At 42.9% G+C, this 21490-nt stretch overlaps 1 protein-coding gene across 1 annotated transcript in view; it reads right to left on the bottom strand.

The window, feature by feature from the left end:
- Positions 1–21490, bottom strand: part of LOC129701436 (dedicator of cytokinesis protein 2-like) — a 671641-nt gene that overhangs the window by 496655 nt on the left and 153496 nt on the right. Inside the window, exons 18-21 of the mRNA XM_055642616.1 lie at positions 16391–16568; positions 14158–14255; positions 10422–10511; positions 3930–4030 (exon numbers count right to left, since the gene is read on the bottom strand). Coding sequence (XP_055498591.1) covers positions 3930–4030; positions 10422–10511; positions 14158–14255; positions 16391–16568 — 467 coding nt within the window. The remainder of the gene's footprint in view (positions 1–3929; positions 4031–10421; positions 10512–14157; positions 14256–16390; positions 16569–21490) is intronic.

Below are 21490 nucleotides of genomic sequence, written 5' to 3'. Positions count from 1 at the left end.
GGCAAGCACAGGAAATTCTTCAAAATAAAGATTCAACATATATTTATTTGGAAACTCTAGCACCATTTGAGAACTTTATATGACGAGCAGGCCAATAGGTTTTCATGAACAACACATTGTGTAATCTCCAGTTAATTTTTTTTGTTCTTGACCCTTTTCTAGTTTTATTTAACTTTGGTTGGCCAAAGAGATGGGGCAAATTGGTTTCAAAAGGAGCTTGTGAGAAACAGAGAGTCATTTCTCTCAGCCTTGAACAATAAGCAAATTTCTGGGTTTACTAGTAACCAAAAAATGACCCTTGACATGGTATGGATCAACTCTTCAGTTTTCCTTCACTGTAAATGAGGCTTTAAAAAGATGTCAGACAGTCAACAAAAGGATGTCACAGTCCGGGCAGTGGTTGATGAGACTGCAGATGCTGGAGGAACTCAGCATGTTAGTTGTGCAAGAAGGAACTGCAGATGCTGGTTTACATTGAAGATGGACACAAAATGCTGGAGTAACTCAGTGGGGCAGGCAACATCTCAGGAGAGATGGAATAGGCGACGTCTTGAGTCAAGACTCTTCTTCAAATAGCGTTAGATGTTAGGCAGCATCCAGTGGGGGAATGGGATGGTGGATATTTTGGGTCGTGACCCTACATCAGAATTGATGTAAGGCCTCAACTTGAAACGTCAACCATTCCTTTCCATCCACAGATGCTATCTGGCTTGCTAAGTTCCTCCAACAGTTTACTTTTTGTTCCAGGCAGTGAAAGAATATTAAGAATATGAAAAAATATTTAAAAATTAAAATATTAAAAATAACTCAGACTACAGGGCTGGATGCAGAATATTCTGTGAAGTGTGAGGTAGCATGGCATATTATTTACTTTCTATCATTGTCTGATTATTTTGTACTTACTGAACTTGGTGACTCTGATTATTAGTAACTATTGTGCTGACCCTATGTTCTCCTCTTTAACAAAGTAGGTTTTAATTTAACTGAACTTTGGCTTGCCCAGCCTCTAATAAGCCTACTTTCAGACAGGTGGAAGCTTTTCAAAAGATTTGAATGAGGCCATTGAGTCCAATCACATTAGAATTCCACGATTAGACACCTGGGTCAATTATTATACACCCAGAAATCCACATTTAAAAACTGCTACTCAGATTATTTAAAGGAACAAATGATTTCACTGAACTCCAAAAGGTACTCTTGACATTGATGAATTTATAATAGGTTACTGGAAAGCAAACTCAAAAGTCCTGCATATTCCAATTTCCATCGATGAATACAGTAATTATTATCTCAGCACATGATCTTAATAACACCAGACACCAAGTTCCAGATGAAAGAAAAGTCTATAATCAACGCGCCAGAAACAGAAACAGTTTTGGAATCTTTGAACTGCACAGATGTTTCATGTCGAGTTGTTTTACTGATTAATGCAGAACGATGACAAATTATTATTACCTAGAAAATAATCAAAACTAAACCCCCAATTACAGATAAATACTGACAATTTATGAAAAGCCTAAACACCATTCCAACCTACATGATACCATCCACAAAACCTTCACATCTATTGAAGGGAAAAAATAAACATAATGCAAAGGTATTAAAAAATATATTAAATTCATAACTTTCAGAGATGTGCTTTTATATATTTTTTAATTTCTGATTTGATATAGCTGATGGATGAAGATTCTTCTGGCTGAAAACAGATTGTCTATTTAGGACTGAGATGAGTAGGAATTGCTTTAATCTCTACCCCCGAGGGAGGTGTGCGTTCGGTCACCCATATTTTCCATGCTGAAATCAATAGACTTCTGAAAACCAAGGGCATTGACGAATACAGGCTAAGGCCAGAATGCTGACGTGAGTTATAAGATCAAGCATGACCTGATTGAATGGCGAGCAGTTTGGTGAGCTGTGAGACTCTTTCCTCTGTCGATGCCTTCTCCTAAATGTTATTCAGCCTTTTACTCTTATCTTCTGCCTCCAGTCTTCACAACTATTTACCCCAATCATTCTCCTGTCAGTTAATGCTGCCAGTGTTTATTTTTCCGATCCCCAAATAATACTCTCCAATCCCTGCCTCCAACCCTTTGTTTTTCCTGCAGCATCAATCCTTTCCATCGCCTTTGTTTAATTATCCATTTCACTGCTATTCAATCTCACTTCTTTCATTATTATTAATTCCTATAGGAATAATCTGGGTTAGTCATGTTGATCTCACTATATTTCAACGTTGTCGCTAGTGTTGAAATCATGAGGGGAATTGATCGGGTGAATGCAGAGAGTTTTTTTACCCAGGGTGGGGTTGACAAGAAGCAGAGGAGATAGGTTTAAGGTGAGAAGGAAACATTTTAATAGGAACCTGAGGGAGCAGCATTTTCCACTCAGTGGATGATGGTCATATGGAATGAGCTGCCAGATGAGGTATGTGAAGCTGATACAATAATAACAACATTTAAAAGTCACTTGGACCCATACATGGATAACAAAAAGGTGTAGCAGGATATGGGGCAAATGGGATTATTTTAGATAGGTCTCTTGGTTAAAGTCTATACAGGGTGGGCAGAAATGTAGGTGAGATGGCTGTGGGAAACAGTGGATTTGTAACAGACGTCAGTCAATAGTCTATTTCATGTGATGGATGGAGACTGTGAGATCAAGACAGGGGAGGGAGGTGTCAGAGATGGCCCAAGGAAATTTGAGTGCAGGATGAAAATTGGTGGTGAAGTTAGTGAAGTCCATGAGTTCTGCATGGGTGCAGGAGGTAGCACCGATGCAGTCATCAATGTAACAGAGAGATAGCGTTCGGGGATGGGGCCAGTTTATGCCTTAAACAGGGATTGTTCAACGTATCCTACAAAGAGGCAGGTAGATCTGGGGCCCATGTGGCTGCCCAGATCTACGCCTTGGACGGAGGAAGTGGGAGGAGTCAAAGGAGATGTTGTTGAGGGTGAGGGCCAGCTCCGCTAGGCAGAATAGAGTGTTAGTAGATGGAAATTGGATGGTTCTGCCATCGAGGAAGAATCTGAGGGCTTTAAGGGCTTCCTGGTGGGGGATGGATGATTAGAGTGACTGAACAGAGTAAAGATAATGAAGTGGGGGCTCGGAAAGCGAAGTCATTAAAGAGACAAATGGCATTTGAGGTTTCTTAGACATAGGTTGGGAAAGATTGGACATGGGGGGGGTGGGGGAATAGGATGGAGTCGAGGTACGTGTAAATCATTTCCGCGGGACAGGAGTAGGCAGAAACAATGGGTCTGCCAGGGCAGTTGTGTTTGTGGACTTTGGGGCGAAGATAAAAACGGGCTATGCGGGTCTGGGAAATGATAAGGTTGGAGGCTGTGAAAGGCAGACAGCCAGAAGTGATGAAATCAGAAATGGTGCGTGAAATGAGATGATGCTCATCTGTGGGGTCATCAGAGACAACACAGAAATTAGTTATTTGATCCAAACCGTCAATGAGTCAATGTTAATGTTGATGTTCTCCATCAGCCATCTCCCACTCAATAATAAACCTGTCCATTAAACTTTATTCCCTCTATTAAGCATTTCCTCCAAAGCTTCATTGTAATTTGTTGCAAATAGTCCAAATGAAAGTAGGATTTGCCTTCCAGTGCTCTGAGGTAAAGATGTTTCCCTTGAATCTATCACTGCCCTTATTAGTGACCAATATATTTTTATTGCCTTTCATTGGAATTCCTATAACAAAACTTATTCCTAAATCTACCGCTGAGGAAAATGAGATACTTGTGCTCTCACAGAGACCATAACTGTACATTCTACTTGATTGGCTTTTATTGTTAGTGCTCGCTTAATGGAAGGCAAATGCACCAGGTTACTCTAACCATAGGCTATGCTTTGTCACCTTTTAATCATGCAACAGTATAGGATGATCCAAGTAAAAGCAAGGGCTCAGCATTGGAACTCACCTGTAGGCCAAGGTAGCGCTGAAATGTTGCTTGATGTAGGCTTCAAGAACAGCATTGAAATGCTGGAATTTCCTGTCTGCAATCAGCCCTATTATGTATATCTGTGAAAACAAACAGGATAATATTACTGTCGACAGCAGAGGTGACTGGGTCTGCCTATATAAATAATAGTTTTTGTTTCTAAGTTCTCTTATAGAGTTTTCTTGGTTTCATTTGACCAGCGTGTTTCACTGGTGCTAAGTTAGAGAAAGACATTGGAACTACAGCCCTGAGGCAGCATTAAGTGTCTGTAGCGGCCGTATTTTGTATCGTTCGAGAAATTAACCCTCTAGCCGCTAAATGGATGAGCATGGTTAAGAGGAATATCTTCGAAACACATGCAAACTCACCCACAGAGACCTTCAGAGCTTCTTCAAAAATAAGTCTTCCAAAACAATCTTTTGATCAATAAACACTTTATTGTTGATAGGAGACAGTAAGATACATCCAAATTTCTTCCAACTCGTTACTCCAATCTTCATCGAACTTCAGCTTATCATTTTAAACATTAGAAAACTCCTCATGTCTCTGTTACACTTCCCATGGTCGAAGAGTAAACCTTCTCCATGGTCCTCCAAACTAAAACTAAAAACTAAGCTTCTGCGCAAGATACTTAGTTCCAAACACGCCCAAAAACATGTCATAAATCCCACCCACAATATAACGGGCAGTCTAAAATTTAAAGGCACATACCATCATCAATGACATGCAAAACAAGCCAAATGGCCACTGCAGTGTCATAGAGGCATAGAGTAATACAGTGTTGCAATGGGCCCTTTGGCCCAACTCGCCCACACCGGCCAACAATGTCCCAGCTACCCTAACCCCACTTGCCCATGCATGGTCCACAACCCTCCAATGTGGATGAAGTCAGTAGGGGTGGACGAGGATGGGGAGAAAGTGGAGGGGCTCTGTGTAATGGACTGGGTTACATCTACAACTCTCTGTAATTTTTGCAGCTGTAGCCAAACCAAGCTGTGATGCATAGAAACAGTTGTTTTTTATGGTGCATCAATAAACGTTGGTAGGAGTTATTGAAGACATGCTGAACTTCCTTAGTCGTCTGAGGAAGTAGAGGTAATGATGTTTCCCTGGCCATAGTTTCAATGTGGCTGAGCCAGGACAGATTGCTGGTAATATTTACGCCTATGAACATGAAGTTCTCCACCAACTCCACTTTGCCGTTATTGTTGCCGACTGGGGCATGTACACCACCTTGCTTGCTGGTCAATATCGCGCTCTTTTGTCTTGCTGATAGTGAGGGAGAAGTTGTTGTGTTGACCCCATGTTTCCAAGCTCTCACCTTCGCGTGGATCATCTTTTCATTGTTCAAGATCTGGCTGACTGCTGATGGTGTCACCTGCAAACTTGTAAACCGAGTGAGAACAGAATGTGGCACATAGTTATGAGTGCCTAGGAGTAGAGCAAGGGGCTGAGAATGCATCCTTGTGGGCCACCAGTATTAAGAATTATAGTGGAAGATGTTTGGTTGCCTATCTTCACTGATGTTGATCCATGAGTAACAACGTTGAGGATCCAGTGGCAGAAGCAGAATTGGGAGTGGGTGCGGAGGGAGGAACTACAGATGCTGGTTTACTCCAAAGATCGACACAAGATGCTGGAGTAGATCTGTAGGACAGGCAGCATCTCTGGAGAGAAGGAATAGGTGATGTTTCATGTCGAGACCCTTCTTCAGACTGAGTCAGGGGAGAGGGTCTAGAGATATGGAAAAGTAAGTTGTGAAAACACAGATCAAAGGGATGAGTGGGGTCCTTGCTGTCCTAGGTCCACGATCACACACACATAGACAATGTCTGGCAGTATAACCTTAAATGCCTTATCATATTATCCGAGTAGATGTTATTCATGTTACTCCTTCAAGTGCGACAGTTTTTGCACGAATGACACCTCCATGGTAATCATGGGGCACGAACTACCAAAATTCCTACCCTCTGGCAATGTTGGACCATTTGTTCATGTCCAAGCTGGGATGGTGAAGAACTTGGGAAAACCATTTCTGATTGTCTTGTTCTTAATTATTAATTGGTGTATATCTGTATATTGTGGGAGTAATATCTTGACTGTTATTGTCCATCCAGAATTTCCCTGTGTAAATTGTTTCGCCAGATAAAAGTTAACTAGAAAATATTTTTTTTTACCCAGGGTGAAGGAGTCAAGAACCAGAGGAGATAGATTTCAGATGAGAAGGGAAATATTTAATAGGAACCCGAGAGGCTACATTTCCAGTCAGAGGGTGATGGGTATATGGAATGAGCTGCCAGAGGAGGTACTTGAGGCAGCTACAGTAAATTCTTGATTGGAGCGAGTGTCAAGGGTTATGGGTAGAAGGCAGGAAAATGGGATTAGGAGGCAGAGTTCAGCCATGATTGAATGGTGGAGTTGCATCGATGGGCCGAATGACCTAATTCTACTCTGTGAACTTGTGAATAACATTTAAAGGCAATTGGACATATACATGGATAAAAACGGTGAGAGGGATACGAGGTGAATGTAGGCAAATGGTCCTGTGTAAATTGATTGGGTGGATAAGAGTTATCTTGAGCCTGAGCCACACAAAGGCTAAACCGAGCAGCAATGCCAGATCTCACTGCACATGAAACATAATTAGACTCACTGAGGACTTGACTCTTCCAATTCATAGGGAATCGTAGTGGGATTTGAACTTTTATTCTTCGTTTGCAAGAACGGGTTTCTGTATTATTAGTCCCATAATCACTATATTGTGCTCCCTTGCTGTTCTTCCTCCATATGAAGGCAATCTCAGCTCTGCGAGGGTCATCAAATTGTTGAATTGTTGGATTGCATCAAAAAAGGCAATTGGAGGGGAAGAACCACAGAGGGCCCTCATTATATTCACCTTATCACTCTTGAAACTGTGTTATTAAATTAATGGCAGGTGCTGCTATCACAGATGGCTGGCATAGCAACAGTACCATTTCAAATTAGTTCTTCACATTCCATATACAAGAAGATAGTTTGCATTCCCTGTGGTCAGGTTATGCGGGCAAACTCAAGGCAACATGTGCCGAGTTCCGTATGTCTTTCTGCATAGGACTCGTGAACCAAAACGCTCGGAATTTCCTCAGAATTAGTTCCACCAGAAAATAATAGACAAATCTGCAAATTTCTCTCCAGCAATTCAATGGTGAGGGAGATGGACATTTAAAGCAGAGCCTTCCGAGTGCCCTCAAGATCATCTGTAGGAAGCGCCCCTGGAGCACCAATGGTGGCCGGGCGAGGAGAGGGATGACATTCCGCTGGATGGGCCTGATGGAGGTGACGGCCACAATGGACCTTTGTGGACAGCTGCAGCTTTCACTTTGATAATGGCCCCAAAACCTGGCAACTCTTATATATAGCATCAGTGGGCTATTTCGATTCACTTTGTACTTAATCTGGGCAGTATGGTAATAATTGACTGACCTGTATGCAAAAAAAGAACTTCACTGTACCTCAGTGCATGTGAAATTAAAGAACAATTGACCATCAACGTTATAATTGTTGCCGACTTAAATGAATGAATGACTGTAAATGATGTAGCACAGATGATCCTAGTGTTGGAACATCCAACATAGAATTGAAAGGCCCATCAGTAACTGCTGGTAAAAAAAATGACTTATCTTAACAAGGATTAGGCAAAGGACATGGTCATCATCTTAGTCCACCTTCTAACCTGTCTCACATTGATGCATTAGGGTCATTGCTGTGTTGCTGAATTCTCCAATACAGCTCAGTGTATCAGTGCATACATACATTGTTTTATATGGTGCAGTCACTTGGTTTTTAAGATTGCCTTTTGCTGACTTGCTGGTCTGTTATCTCCATTGTGGTGTAAGGATAGTTCTGTTTTTATCCATAACAGTGCTAATCCCCAGGAGATTAGGTAGTCTCTAGGAAATATATCAGCACGACGAGTCCCTGGGAGTGCATTATTGTTTTGTCAGTGTCTGTGGGAATATGTCAGCATTTCTAGGGAACATATACTCTCTAGGATCTACAAGCAATCTCAGAAAATTGGATTACTTCAATTAGAGGCTAGATAAGATGCTGCAACAGTCAACTAATGGGAAACCACACGTAAGTCCCTTATGATAGACCATGATAAGAATATTAAATATTTCCATTCCTTTTGAAGTTGGAATTAGAGAAAGCCAAATATGTGCCAACACGGGTCCTCGTAAGATGTTGGATGTTGGACTATTTGAAGGAGTTCCCCGAGAGTTTATCAGAGATTGCAGGGAAGACCAAGCATGTCCCGAAACCCCCACACAGGCCGACAGAAGATTTCTCATGCTGCAAGTTCGATCGGTGCCCTCTTGCAGCTCCAACATCTTCTGCGTGAAGCTGAGACTAAATGGGCAGACACTGGGGTGAAGTGTGACTCATTAAATTGATGGCGACCCTGGGGATTTATTAGTATATGGGGGGGAGATTCCTAAAGGGTATCATTATTTGCACACATGTGTTTGCTGTTATGTAGAAAGGGTCACCAGAAGTGTGTTTACTATTCAGAAAGTCTTGTGAGGGAAATGTCTATTTCCAAAGTCTTCATGAGTCACTATGTCTTAATTCTTTACATCATTTGAAAAGTGTTTTGTCCGTGTGTCACTATTTACAATGCCATTGAAGGTGTGTCCCAGTGTGTAGGGTATCCCCTGAATACTGTGCATTGTCTTCCCATGAATTTATACATCGTAGTAGCTCACTAAACTGCATCAGAAGCCAATTGCAGTTTCAAGCTTTAGTTTAGTATAGTTAATTGTCATTTTGTACCGAGTCCTTGCATGTTATTCAGTCAGCAGAAAGACAACACATGATTACAATGAAGCCATTTACAGTCTACAGATACATGATAAGGGAATAACGTTTAGTGCTAGGTAAAGCCAGCATAGTCCGATCAAGAATAGTCCAAGGGTCACCAATGAGATTGAAAGTTGTTCAGCACTGCTCTCTGGTTGTGGTAGGATGATTCAGTTGCCTGATAACAGCTGGGAAGAAACTGTTCCCGAATCTGGAGGTGTGTATTTTCACACTTCTATACCTTTCGCCTCATGGGGGAGGGGAGAATAGGGAGTGGCCAGGGTGCGAGTCTCCCTTGATTGTGCTGCTGGCCTTGCCGAGGCAGCGCGAGGTATTAATGGAGTCAATAGAAGGGAGGTTAGTTTGTATGATGGTCTGGGCAGAGTCCGCAAATTCTTGCAGTCTTGGATGGAGAAGTTCCTGAACCAAGCTGTGATGCATCTTGATGAAATGCTTTCTCGGGTGCATCTGTAGAAGTTGGTGAGAGTTGTAGGAGACATGCCGAACTTCCCAAGCCTTCTAAGGCTTACAGGCTCCCGCAACATTCGTGTGATCTGAATACAGTTATTTCTTTACCTGCAGCAAATAGCACATAATGTCACAGCACTAAAACAAAAATATTTTGGCATGTTATTATTGCTTAATATCTGGTGCCATTAATTAAGGACATCCTGGGTTTGGTACTTTGGTATCACTCACAGAGAACGTTTCAGCAATGCCCTGCTGCAAAAGGTTATTCAGCAAGATAAAGATTTTCCTGACTCATGAACAAATTAATGCTAAAAATGTATAACTAACCTTCAGTTTCAATGATTTTACTGTTAAGCATGAAATAACGCCAAGGTTTGTGAGAGAAAGTTTCAGCCTTTCCTACCAGTGATCGATTATAGAATTGATGAAGAACCCAGCACAATTCTATTTTCTTATAATGATCGCAGCAAAACGTAGTTAAACTTGCCCCTTAAAGTCTAGAGCTCTGGCTCCAAGATTTGAATTCCCATCCAAGATACAATTTATTTGTCATTTGGTCCCCTTGAGGTCCAAACAAAATGACGTTTCTGCAGGCATACATTACAAACAAATAGACCCAAGGCACAACGTAATTTACATAAACATCCATCACATTGCTGATTATATCCACAGTGATACTCAGATCATTGGGTGTGGGTACAATCATCGATTTGTAATTCACTATGCCCACAGTAGAAAGCCTCCTTGCCTTGACCCTTTTGCATGGGCAGTCTCCATCCAGAGGATATGGCAGCAGCTGGGTACAGAATTACAATCCAGTTTCCAAACTCTCTTGTGTGGCAAATTATCACCATGTCTGCTTCAACATTTGGTCTCCAGTGAGGTGCATCCTTTTAACAAGTGTGGCCAACCACCACTTTTGAGAAAGACAGTTAAAAGAATGCATCAAATGCTGACCTTGCACACAATGATCAAATCTCATAAATGCCCTGAGAAATACTCTGACTAGCATAAGGATAGGTACTAAAATGGAAGGAGCAGCCTATGCCGACTTGATCAGCATCTTTCATGATTTCTCTTCCCTCTCCACAAGAAAAATCCAACCTGCGTAAGGAAATTGCACCAGTTATATTTGTAAAGTGAATAATAAAAGTGCCTTACCAAAGCATCAAAAACGAGGATGTCATATTTCTCCGTGTCGGAATGCTCCATCATGATGTTGAACAGCGCGTCCAGGGTATCCTGAAGGAACTTTAATTACGCAGAACAAAGGATGAGCCATTGTTTTGTTTTGAAAAAGAATAGTTATCACCCTAGTGACCACTGATAGATCTGCCTGTACACAGTTCCAAATCTTTGCATGTCTCTTCTGCATGGAAGCACCAGATTGATCTTACGAGCTCTTCCCCAAAACATTAATATTAATACCCATCTTCCTGAATTCTGAAGCACATTACTCACATGCGTCTCCATGACATTTTTAGTTACCTGCGCTAATAGTTAAGAGATGAGGAAATATTTGACGATCGACACAAAGTGCGGGAGTAACTCAGCGGGTCAAGCAGCATCTCTGGAGAAAAGGTATAGGTGATGTTTCAGATCGGAGCCCTTAGTTTAGTTTAGAGATACAGCATGGAAACAGGCCCTTCTGCCCACCGAGTCTGCACCGACCAGTGATCCCCGCACATTAAAACTACCTTACACACACTAGGGACAATTTACAATTATAACAAGCCAATTAACCTACAAACCTATACGTCTTTGGAGCGTGGGAGGAAACCGAAGATCTCGGAGAAAACCCATGCTGGTCACGGGGAGAAAATACAAAGGCAACAACTCTACAGCTGCGCCACCATGCTGCCCAATCAGACATATTCAGGAAATATTTGGGAAGGGAATAAACTAATAACCAGTTTAGGCTCCTTCATTATTTCTACTGCTGCTTCACATTTAAGTCCCATTATTTTGTCTTAATTCCTATTAGTCTCAATGTTACATTCCATCATTTACAGATTCCCACTACCCTCTCTGCAAAATAATGCTTCCTGTGGAAATGCAAAGTAATCCAATTTGAACCCATGGAGTGTAATCCATGATTCTATGGAAGTGATGAAAAGTTTGAAGTAATGGATGCATATAGATGCTCTGGAGTTTCTATGTACACATCACTTAAAGGTTGGGACAATAAACAGCGAGGTAAATGGAATACTGTGTAATTGCCCATAAATGAACCAGAATTGGAGAAATGTGAGCAGAATTGGGTATCGTAATTCCAGAAGGGAATATAGGTGGAAGTACAATGATGTATACCACCCGTTTCTTGGATTTTAATGGTTGTGGGGATTTGGAAGAAAGAATCTTGATTATGGTGTGTTTATTACTGTAAACAATATGCATCTTTCAAGGTCTTTTGAGATATTGTGCAAGATTAATTTCTATTTAGACCATTTAGGTCATTTAATTGCACCTTCCATTAATAGAACTGATAAATTGGGTGCACAGAGGCTGTTTCCTCTGGTTTCCGCAGATAATTAATCCTGCCTCTTCAAGATGAATCTCAGAGACATTTCCACAGAGGGTGGAAGATGTTTGGAACTTCTGCAAATGTTAACTAAATCCAAATCAATAGCAAATTTTAAATAAATGATTGGATTTTTTTTTAATTTAATATTGAATAATGTCAATTTGATAATTGTGGAGTTATGGGGTTACAGATTATCAATGATCTAATTTGTCTGTGGAAAGAGCTTGAGTGTTTAAACTAACCTGCTTCTGTCCCCATCTTCAACCCCCATTTAGTCTGAAGAAGGGTCTCGACCCGAAACGTTGCCCAATCCTTCTCTCCAGAGATGCTGCCTCACCCGCTGAGTTATTCCAGCATTTTGTGTCTACATACCTTTGATTTAAACCAGCACCTGCAGTTTTTTTCTTATATATTCAATCCCCATTTGTCTGGCTTCTATAATAAGATCCAGGTTCCTTGTTTCTGATACCCTCAATGTTGTCCACAGCTACAGCCACAACCCTTTCCTCCCCCACATCCTTACGCTGCAGGAAAACTTGTTAGTGTATTGAGAACGGACAAGCAGTTCAAACTACCTAATTTAATTGTAATTTAGAGATACAGCATGGAAACTGGCCCTTCGGCCAAACGAGTCCATGCCGACCAGCAATCACCCTTACACTTGTTCTATCCTACACAGCAAGGACAATTTACAGAAGCCAATTAACCTACAAACCTGCACACTTTGGAATATGGGAGGAAACCGGAGCAAACTCAAGCAATCACTCGGAGAACTTACAAACTCTGTACAGACAGCACCCATAGTCAGGATCAAACCCGGGTCTCTGGTTCTGAGAGGCAGCAACTCTGCTGCTACTGCCCTACAGATAACACTGCAGTAACTTCTGTTGATGATGTGAGGGTTCAGTATCCCAGCTACTGGAGTTTCTATATTGCCAACCCATATTAAACATGTGTGCAGAATTATCCCAGACAGACAATCACATAGGCTGTGAGCCATCAAACTCAGACTGTGGCAGGTATAGAAAAGATACAGCTGTCAACAATGTATTGGTCATGTAACCAAACCAGCACTCAGGCCTTTTGACCCATTGTCCTCATGCCAACTCTTTGAAAGAGTTAGTCATTGTCCTTATGGTTGCCTTATTGTCCATTACAAATATACACATAGAATTTGCTCCAGAAATTTACTACTTAATTAGCTTCCACTTTCTCATCAGGATGTGGATCCCAGATGGCAATAATTTGCTGCATTATTAACACTGTCCTCATTTGCCTTTCTGATTTTCCAGTTCCTTAACTGGGAGGTCCCAAATGGCCTTGACTCTAATGCAACTCTCAGAGCTGTCAACATTTCAACAGTAGTTTACCCCAGTTGAGGATATTGGGTCCAAATGTAGGTCAACACTGAAGCTCCAAAGAGTGGCGGTGTTGCACAATGGCTAATCAATTTACCAATCTTGAGTTTTCAAAATCCCTGCAGGCTAGATTAAAGTGCTAAGTAGTTGTACAGTTGATAAAAAGATTTGGTATAATTCTAGTCTGTTTTATTTCTGAAGACTGAACATATTACCCAACAGATGGAAGCTTCTAGGTATGACTGCAACAAAGAACTTTAGTGTTAATGAGTTTGCCCGAGGATTCGGCAGAAAAGATCTTGATTATGATGTGTTTGTTCATGTAAAAATACATAAAAACTGTGCAACTTGCCAGCTCTGAGTCCCTATTTTCCTTTCCTTTTGATTTTGCTTCATTCTGAAGTCACTGACCTTAAATTTGAAGGGTTGCATAACATTTTTAAGTAACATTACAGAAAAACACTGGATTCAATGTTGTTTAGCTTCATTTATCAGGTTGTTCTGATTTTCCCAGTAGATTTTGACTTGACAAATGCATTGCTTAATATTAATTATTGGACAATTTGGATATTTTTGTCATTATATGATGGTAAACTATAAGAGTGATTCAGTTATAAAGATGTTTAACGAATAGCAGTAACAATGGTCCTTTTCAAGTCTAGAAACTTGTTATTTCACTCAACTAGATCATTGTTAAATTACTAAACTGGATGCATTGATAAAGCCATTCTGCTCGATGCACTATTACAGATTTTGGCCCAAACTTTTGTGAAGAATATTGAATTGAAAATAGTAGCTGTTCCCGAAAAACTAATGAACCCTTCTCACTCTCAGAAATATCTATGATCTCCTCTCAGGAAGAGTGTTGTTGAATCTTGGTCGATGATGAACTGCCATGAACATGCGAGATGTGGGTTTGAAAACAAACTCAAGAATGGAAAATAAAATTATTTTGCAGTTGCAGGAAACACATACAAAGGAGGTCACTCTGATTTAGCATGGGACTTGACTGTACCTTAACTATCTCTTCACCATCCACAATCTTCAGTTTCTCCAGGTTTTCTTGCAACAGCTCTGGTTTCATTCTCCACTTCAGGAGGCCCAGCAAGCCCACTGTGTGAAAGAAAGCAACCCATTATTATCCATGCTGATCAATAGGGTTTGACTTAAACCAAAGGCAAACTCCTACAAATGTTACAGAACCTGGAGCAAAGAGAAATGGGTTGGACAGCATCTGGAGAGGAAGAAACAAAATAATTCTGATCAGAAAGCAGCCTGGTTATTCTTCGTTTAACTTGAAATATGGTCTTCTCATTTAGTTAGTGCTAATAAATATAAAACGGGGTCAAGGAAAGAGCGTTCACGTCGCAACCCTGTTTCCACCAATCTTTCCACCACCACACACAAGATGCCATTGTATGCAAATGCCGTGAAGTGTGTTCAACTCGGGCTAAACAATATCTAATCTTGTGATGTGGACTTGATAAGAAGAGTATAAGACAAAAATGTTTCCAAACCAAACATGGACAATTTTTTTAAAAAAATGTCAATTTATCACATCAGTTCAGAGTGTTTCAGATTATAGTTTGATTTTTTATTGTGGTGAAATGTCATAAATTTTAAACATTAATTCTGTTTCTCACTCTCCACAGATGCTGCCTGACCTGCTGGGAGCCCAAAAGGTACGACTCTCAGGTCAGGCAGCATCTGTGTCGTGGTGGTGGAAAGATGGGAGTGGAGGGCTGGGGGTGTAAGTCTAACAAGGAGAAGTGAATGAGAGAAGGGGTCAGGGGGGGGAGGAACCGGTGGCCAGTTAGGGGAATCGGGGCAGAAGGAGGGACTGAGGGTGGAGGTCAACGGCGCAAAGAGTTGGAGCACAGTGCAAAAAGAGGGAACAGAACAGGAGGAGAGAGCAGTGAAGGATGGTGGAAGGAGTGATGGGCTGGAGGAAGGGGCAGGAGGGGGGGAACTGAGGGCAGGATGAGGGAGCGGGGGGGTCATGAGGGGGGAGCAAAGGGTGGGGCAGAGTTGATTAGTATGTGTGTCAGGGGTTATGGGTAGAAGGGAGTTAGGAGGAAGAGATAGATCAGCCACGATTGAATAGTGGAGTAGACTTGATGGGCCGAATTGCCTAATTCTCCTATCACTTATGACCTTATGGTAGTGAAGCAGAGGGCAGGTGGTGGGAAGTACACAGTCCAAGCAGATGCTGAATACAAGAGGGTGAGAGATGCCGTCCTTCCACCCTATATCCAGCACCAGAGCATCCAGCCTCATGTGCAGGAACTCATGCACCCTCTCACACAATCCCTGGCCACTTCAACCTGCTGATTTACTTCAGCTAGCACAGTCCACCCTTTCTGTGGAAGTAGAAGAGCTTCATTTCCAGCTCCAGACCCAAGTGGGAAAAAAAGCTGCTAGTTTTGGGATTGCTAGGAATATTTAAAGCCTAATAATCGGAGATTATCCTGAAAAATGCATGCTTAGTCCAAACCTTCAGAGTTTTATTGTCACTACTGCAACAATTCAGTATCTTATTTCCACTCCCCACAGAATACCATCTCCTCACAAGGTGACTAATTGGCTCCAAAATGCTTCAGGACATCCTGACACCATGCAAGGTATAATATAACTCTCAGAATTTCTATAGATTACCTATGTAGCTCCTTAGATGCCTGACAACATAACCACCAGCAAGCCGTCGTAGTTATGGTTAGTTTTTTTTAAAATAGAAATTTAGTTTTAGTTTAGTTTAGGGATACAGCATGGAAACAGGCCCTTCAGCCCACCGAGTCTGCACCAACCAGCGATCCCCGCACATTAACACTACCCTACACAAACTAGGAACAATTTTACCTTTATACCAAGCCAATTAACCTACAAACCTGTACATCTTTGGAGTGTGGGAGGAAACCAAAGATCTCTGAGAAAACCCACACAGGTCACGAGGAAAATGTACAAACTCTGTACTAACAGCACCCATAGTCAGGATCGAACCCGTGTCTCTGGCGCTGTAAGGCGGCAACTCCACTGCTGCGCCACTGCGCCGCACAAATGTTCTTGCTCCCCATTTGACCACGCCATCCAAAAGCCCCCAGCAGCAGCCAGATTACAAGGGTCTCGACCCGAAACGTCACCTACTCCTTTTCTCCAGAGATGCTGTCTGACTCGTTGATGTTATTCCAGCTTTTAGGGTCTATCTTCAGATGACACAGTTACATTGGCAAGAAGCTCTAGCATGTGCCTACCATTCTGTGTGAGCTTTGTAGAGCACACAAGTGACGTGATGATGAAGGTGTCTCTGAAACTGGTGGAGAGGCCGGCACTCGTGTTGCTGCGACTGAGTGTGCCTTTATAGTCGGACGCTTGGCGGCTGGACTGCAACTTGGAGTATATACTGGCGTCTTCCATCTTTTTGCTGTCACCCTGAAAGCCAAGAACAAGCAGAGAATGAGATGAACTCTATGTCCTCTGAGGATTGATGAACTGGGTGTGGAAATGCATCACCTGGCAATGGAATGAATTCTCATGGCCCTTTGTGTATCTTTGCGTATTCCATCCACGCTGCACCATGTCCACTGGTGCTACCTAGAGATACAGGCAGGGCTCATTAGAGAAGGTCTAGAGCACACTGGGCAAGGAAGGGACCAAAACAGTCATGTTACTCATCAGGCTGTAAAGCAAGACAGTGGAATGATTTGCAAGGCTGGGCGAGAGGGCTCGCTGAAAAACAAGTCAAAACTTGATAACACCAGTTTTGGACATTGTTAAGGATGATGTTTCAGGTTACTTTCAAGCACCTGATAAAATAGGTCAAAGTCAGCATGGCTTTGTTATTTGAAAATCTTGCATGACAATGACAAATCTGTTTTTTGAGGAAGTACAAAGCAGGATAGACAAAGGAGAGTCAGTGGATGTTGTTTACTTGGATTTTCAGAAGGCCTTTGATAAGGTGCTGCATGTGAGGCTGCTAAACAAGATAGGGGCCCATTGTATTAGAGGGAAGGTACTAGCATGGATTGAGGATGCAGGGAGTCTTCAGAAGGACTTGGACAGGTTGGGAGAATGGTCAAAAGAAGTGGCAAATGGAATACAGCATTGCAAAATGTATGGTCATGCACTTTGGTAGTAGTAACAAATGCATAGCCTATATTTTCTAAATGGGGAGAGGGTTCCGTAATTAAAGGTGCAGAGGGACATGGGAGTGTTGGTGCAAGATTCCCAAAAGGTTATTTTGCAGCCTTGGTTGGTCAACATTAAGTAAGGCAAATGCAATGCTACCATTCATTTTGAGTGGACTAGGATACAAAAGCAAAAATGTACTGCTGAGGATTTATAAGGTGCTGTTCAGGGCCCAATCTGGGGAAGGATGTGATGGATGGGGACCAAGGGGAGGTTTACGAGAATGATTCTGGGATGATTGGGTTAACATGTGAGAAGCGTTTAATGGCTCTGGGCCTGTACTTGCTGGAACTTAGAAGGATGAGGATCTAACTTGGGTCTCTGACACTGAGAGGCAGCAGGTCTACCAGCTGTACCACAGTGCCACCAACACGAAGCATCTCTGGAGCACAAGGATTAGTGGAGTTACAGGTCAGGGCCTTCTTCAGACTGCATAAGTGAGTCTGAATAAAGATACTAACTCGGAACATCCATGCTCAGTTGCTCCAGCGCTTCAAATCTACTGGATTATGAAAGAGCGAGATAGAGTGGATAAGGGAAGTAATAGGAGAGTCTGGCATCAGAGGGCACAGCCTCAGAATAAAAGGATGTTCCTTTAGAATGGAAATTAGCAATTTTGTTAGCCATAGGGTGGTGAATGTGTGGAATTCATTGTCATGAATGGCTGCGGAGGCCAAGTTATTGGGTATTTTTAAAGTAGAACTCGAGAGGTACTTGATTAATAAGGGCATCAAAGGTTATAGGAACAAGGCAGGAGAGTGGAGTTGAAAGTGAAAAATAGATCAGCCATGATTGAGTACGGAGTAGACTCGATGGGCTGAATGGCCTAAATCTGCTCCTATGTCTTATGGTCAGCCAACAGCTGGAAGAAAACTAAAATGAAGCTATGCCTGAATACCGCACAGCAAGCAGTAAACAGACTCCAGGGCAGAAACCTATCATTGGACTGCGTGGTAAAAAACAGTAATGCACATGACCTATGGTATGTAGCATGCAGCACCTTAAAATCCGGTAGGCGGCGCGACTCTCGTCAGCAGCGGCCTCTGCAGCCCGTCCGCGTTTTTGTCTATGTTTCTATGTAGTAGAGTTATTTTTTGTTGGGGTGTGTGTGGGGGGAGGTGGGGGTGGGGTGGGAGGGAGGGGGTAACTTTTAAATCTCTCCCTGCACGGGAGACCCGACCTTTCTTTGTCGGGTCTCCGTTGTCGTTGGGGCTGCAACGAGGAGCGGCCTCCAACAGGAGAAGACCGGGGACTCTGGTGCCGACGACTCACCTCACCGTCGCGGAGCTGGCCGAGTCCGGAGCGGGTGGAGCGGTGGTGGAGCGCTGCTGCTGCTGCGGCCCGACCTCCGGAGATTCGGAGGCTGCAACTACGGGTCTGGCGGACGGCGGCACCGGGAGCCCGCGGGTCCTTGGAGGGAGACCGCTTTTCAGGGCTCCCGCAACGGCGACTTCTCCCGCCCGAGTTGCGGGGTCGAAGAGCTCCTGGAGCGGGGCCTTACAGCACCGCCCCGCGCGGCTTGGAATGGCCGCGGGACTCTGCGAGCGCACGCCGGGGGCTCTAACATCAAGACCCGGTGTGCGACCTCGCACCACCCGGCGTGGCTTTAATGGCCGCGGGACAATCGCCATCGCCAGCCAGGGGCTTTGACTTTGCCTCTGACATCGGGGGGGGGGGAGAGTGCAGTGGAGAGATAAGTTTTTTCGGCCTTCCATCGCAGCGATGTGATGGATGTTTATGTAAATTATGTTGTGTCTTGGGTCTATTTGTTTGTAATGTATGGCTGCAGAAATGGCATTTCGTTTGGACCTCAAGGGGTCCAAATGACAAATAAATTGAATCTTGAATCTTGAATCTTGAATCTTGAAAAAACCTAGAGTGGCCAAAACGTGTACTCACAACACATGCGGGGTAGAGAGATAATGGCTTTGCTCTGAGGGTGAACTCTGAACTCGTTGTGAATTATTTCCATTTGCAAGCCCAGTGGATCGGTACCGAAGCGCAGGTTGAACAATTTTACAAAAGGAGAAGAAATGTATTATTTTTGCTAGCACAAGAGCTATCTCAGTGATGCGGTGAGACTGTTATCCAACATCTCCTGCGGTCTGGGTTCAATGGCAACCTCTGGCCAGATGGGTTTCCACCCTTCATCCCAGTCCTCCACTTTCTTCCTGCATCCCAAGGAAGTGTGGGTTGGTCAACAAATCAGCCGCTCAGCGAGTGGGAGAATCTGAAGGGAGTTCATGGGATTGTGGAGAGAATAAACCAGCTTTAGAGTTAATATTAATGGTCGGTGTACTTAGGGAGCCAAACACCGCTCCTATGCTGTCAGGCTCTGAAGGGAAAAATAGTGAAACTCGTGCCAATTAAAGTTGGCTGTCAAAGCCCAAGAGAACGGCTCCTCAATCATCATCGGAAATCAGTTTCATATGAGAATATAAATTGAGTTTGGACTATAAAATGTAATTAGACCCTCTCTGACTGAATTAGCTTGTTCAAGTGGTCTTGTGAGAATAATTCAATTCTTCACATGGATTCAGTTTTGATGCCACAGGAACACACTGAAATACATGGAAGCAAGCTACTGAGCACACGTTGTCTGTGTTGGCATTTTCCAATCACGCAGGACTTTTCCAAACTCATTTACCAGTCGCACTCCCATATACCTTCAACTTTTTTTCCCCTTAATTCTCTTATCCTGAGAAAGTATGGCACAGTGGTGCAGTGGTAGAGCTGCTACCTCACAGCACCAGAGACCCGGGTTCGATCCTGACTACAGATGTTGTCTGTTTGGGGTTTGTACATTCTCCCTGTGACTGCGAGGGATTTCTCTCGCGTTGCATAGATGTGCAGTCTTGTAGGTTAATTGGCTTCTGTAAATTCCCCCTAGTGTGTAGCATACATACGTGGAGTAACACAGAACTAGGGTTTGAGTGATTTACGGTTGCCATGGACTCTGTGGGTCAAAGGACGTTTTCATGCTGTATCTCTAAACTAAATTTAACGAGATGATACAATTCCTGTCTAAAACACAGAGCACAGAACTGAATCTCCAAGATTTCAGTTGTGGGAGAAGTTCCTTCTACCTCATCTCATTTTAACATTTAATCATGTTGATGTTTCCTTCTGTTTAATCTATATTTTCCCACATTTTCATAATTCCAAATGTTATATCTTGATTTAATTTGTTTTATTCCAATTTAAAAAAAAACATCTTTCGATTATTTCTTTCTGTTCATATTTTCTTATGTCAGGCAGCGTCCCATTGATTTTGTTGCTTCCCCTAAAGTCTCACTTCTTTTCCAATCCTATGCGCAACACTCCGTGGGCTCTTGTTAAAGTATTACGTAAACTCATTATTATTGTCTCATGACTTGCAATATGTGGTTGAATTTCTGCTAATAGCACAAACAAAATATGCATATCGCATCAAATTAGATCCTTAAAAAATTAATTGCACATCACTTTGTTTCCCCAGCATTATGCAATTGAAAATTATTTTACTACAGGGATGAAACAAAATATCAACTTCTGATGCATTGCGGGCAAATTAGGCCATGTTATCCTGGATGTATCTGTTGAAAGCATTACCAGAACAGCGTGCACAACTGCAGTAATAGCAACTGATGGTAATAACTGCCAGGTAAATAAATACTTAAGCCCGTCCCACTTATGTGACCTTGGCACGCTAATTACGCGACCTCGTGGTCGCGTTGAGGCGCGACGGTCCCGCGAAGGTCGCGAGTATCTTCATGTACCCGCACAGCCGTCTGAAGCGCGTGACGTCATTTGAAGATAGACACAAAATGCTGGAATAACTCAGCGGGGCCGGCAGCATCTCTGGAGAGAAGCAATGAGTGATGTTTCGGGTCGAGACGCCTCTTCAGACTGAAAGAAGGGTCTTGACCCGAAACGTCATCCATTCCTTCTCTCCAGAGATGCTGCCGGTCCCGTTGAGTTATTCCTGCATTTTGTGTCTATCTTCAATTTTCTTGACCCCGCTCTGGGAGTAGAAGTGGGGGCGGATCCAGACTGCAACGGCCGAGAGCCCCAGGCTGAGTTCGACGATCGTTTGCCTGCTTCTGCTACTGTTGGAGGTGAGACGTTGCATCGCGCCAGGGTTTTGGGCCTGTCCCACTTTGGCCGTCAGTTCCGCGACAGGCCGG

This window comes from Leucoraja erinacea, chromosome 11 (assembly GCF_028641065.1).
Source record: "Leucoraja erinacea ecotype New England chromosome 11, Leri_hhj_1, whole genome shotgun sequence".
Lineage (NCBI taxonomy): Eukaryota > Metazoa > Chordata > Chondrichthyes > Rajiformes > Rajidae > Leucoraja > Leucoraja erinaceus.
Note: the sequence above shows the minus strand (reverse complement) of the source record. Positions and strands in the feature narration are given on the sequence as shown.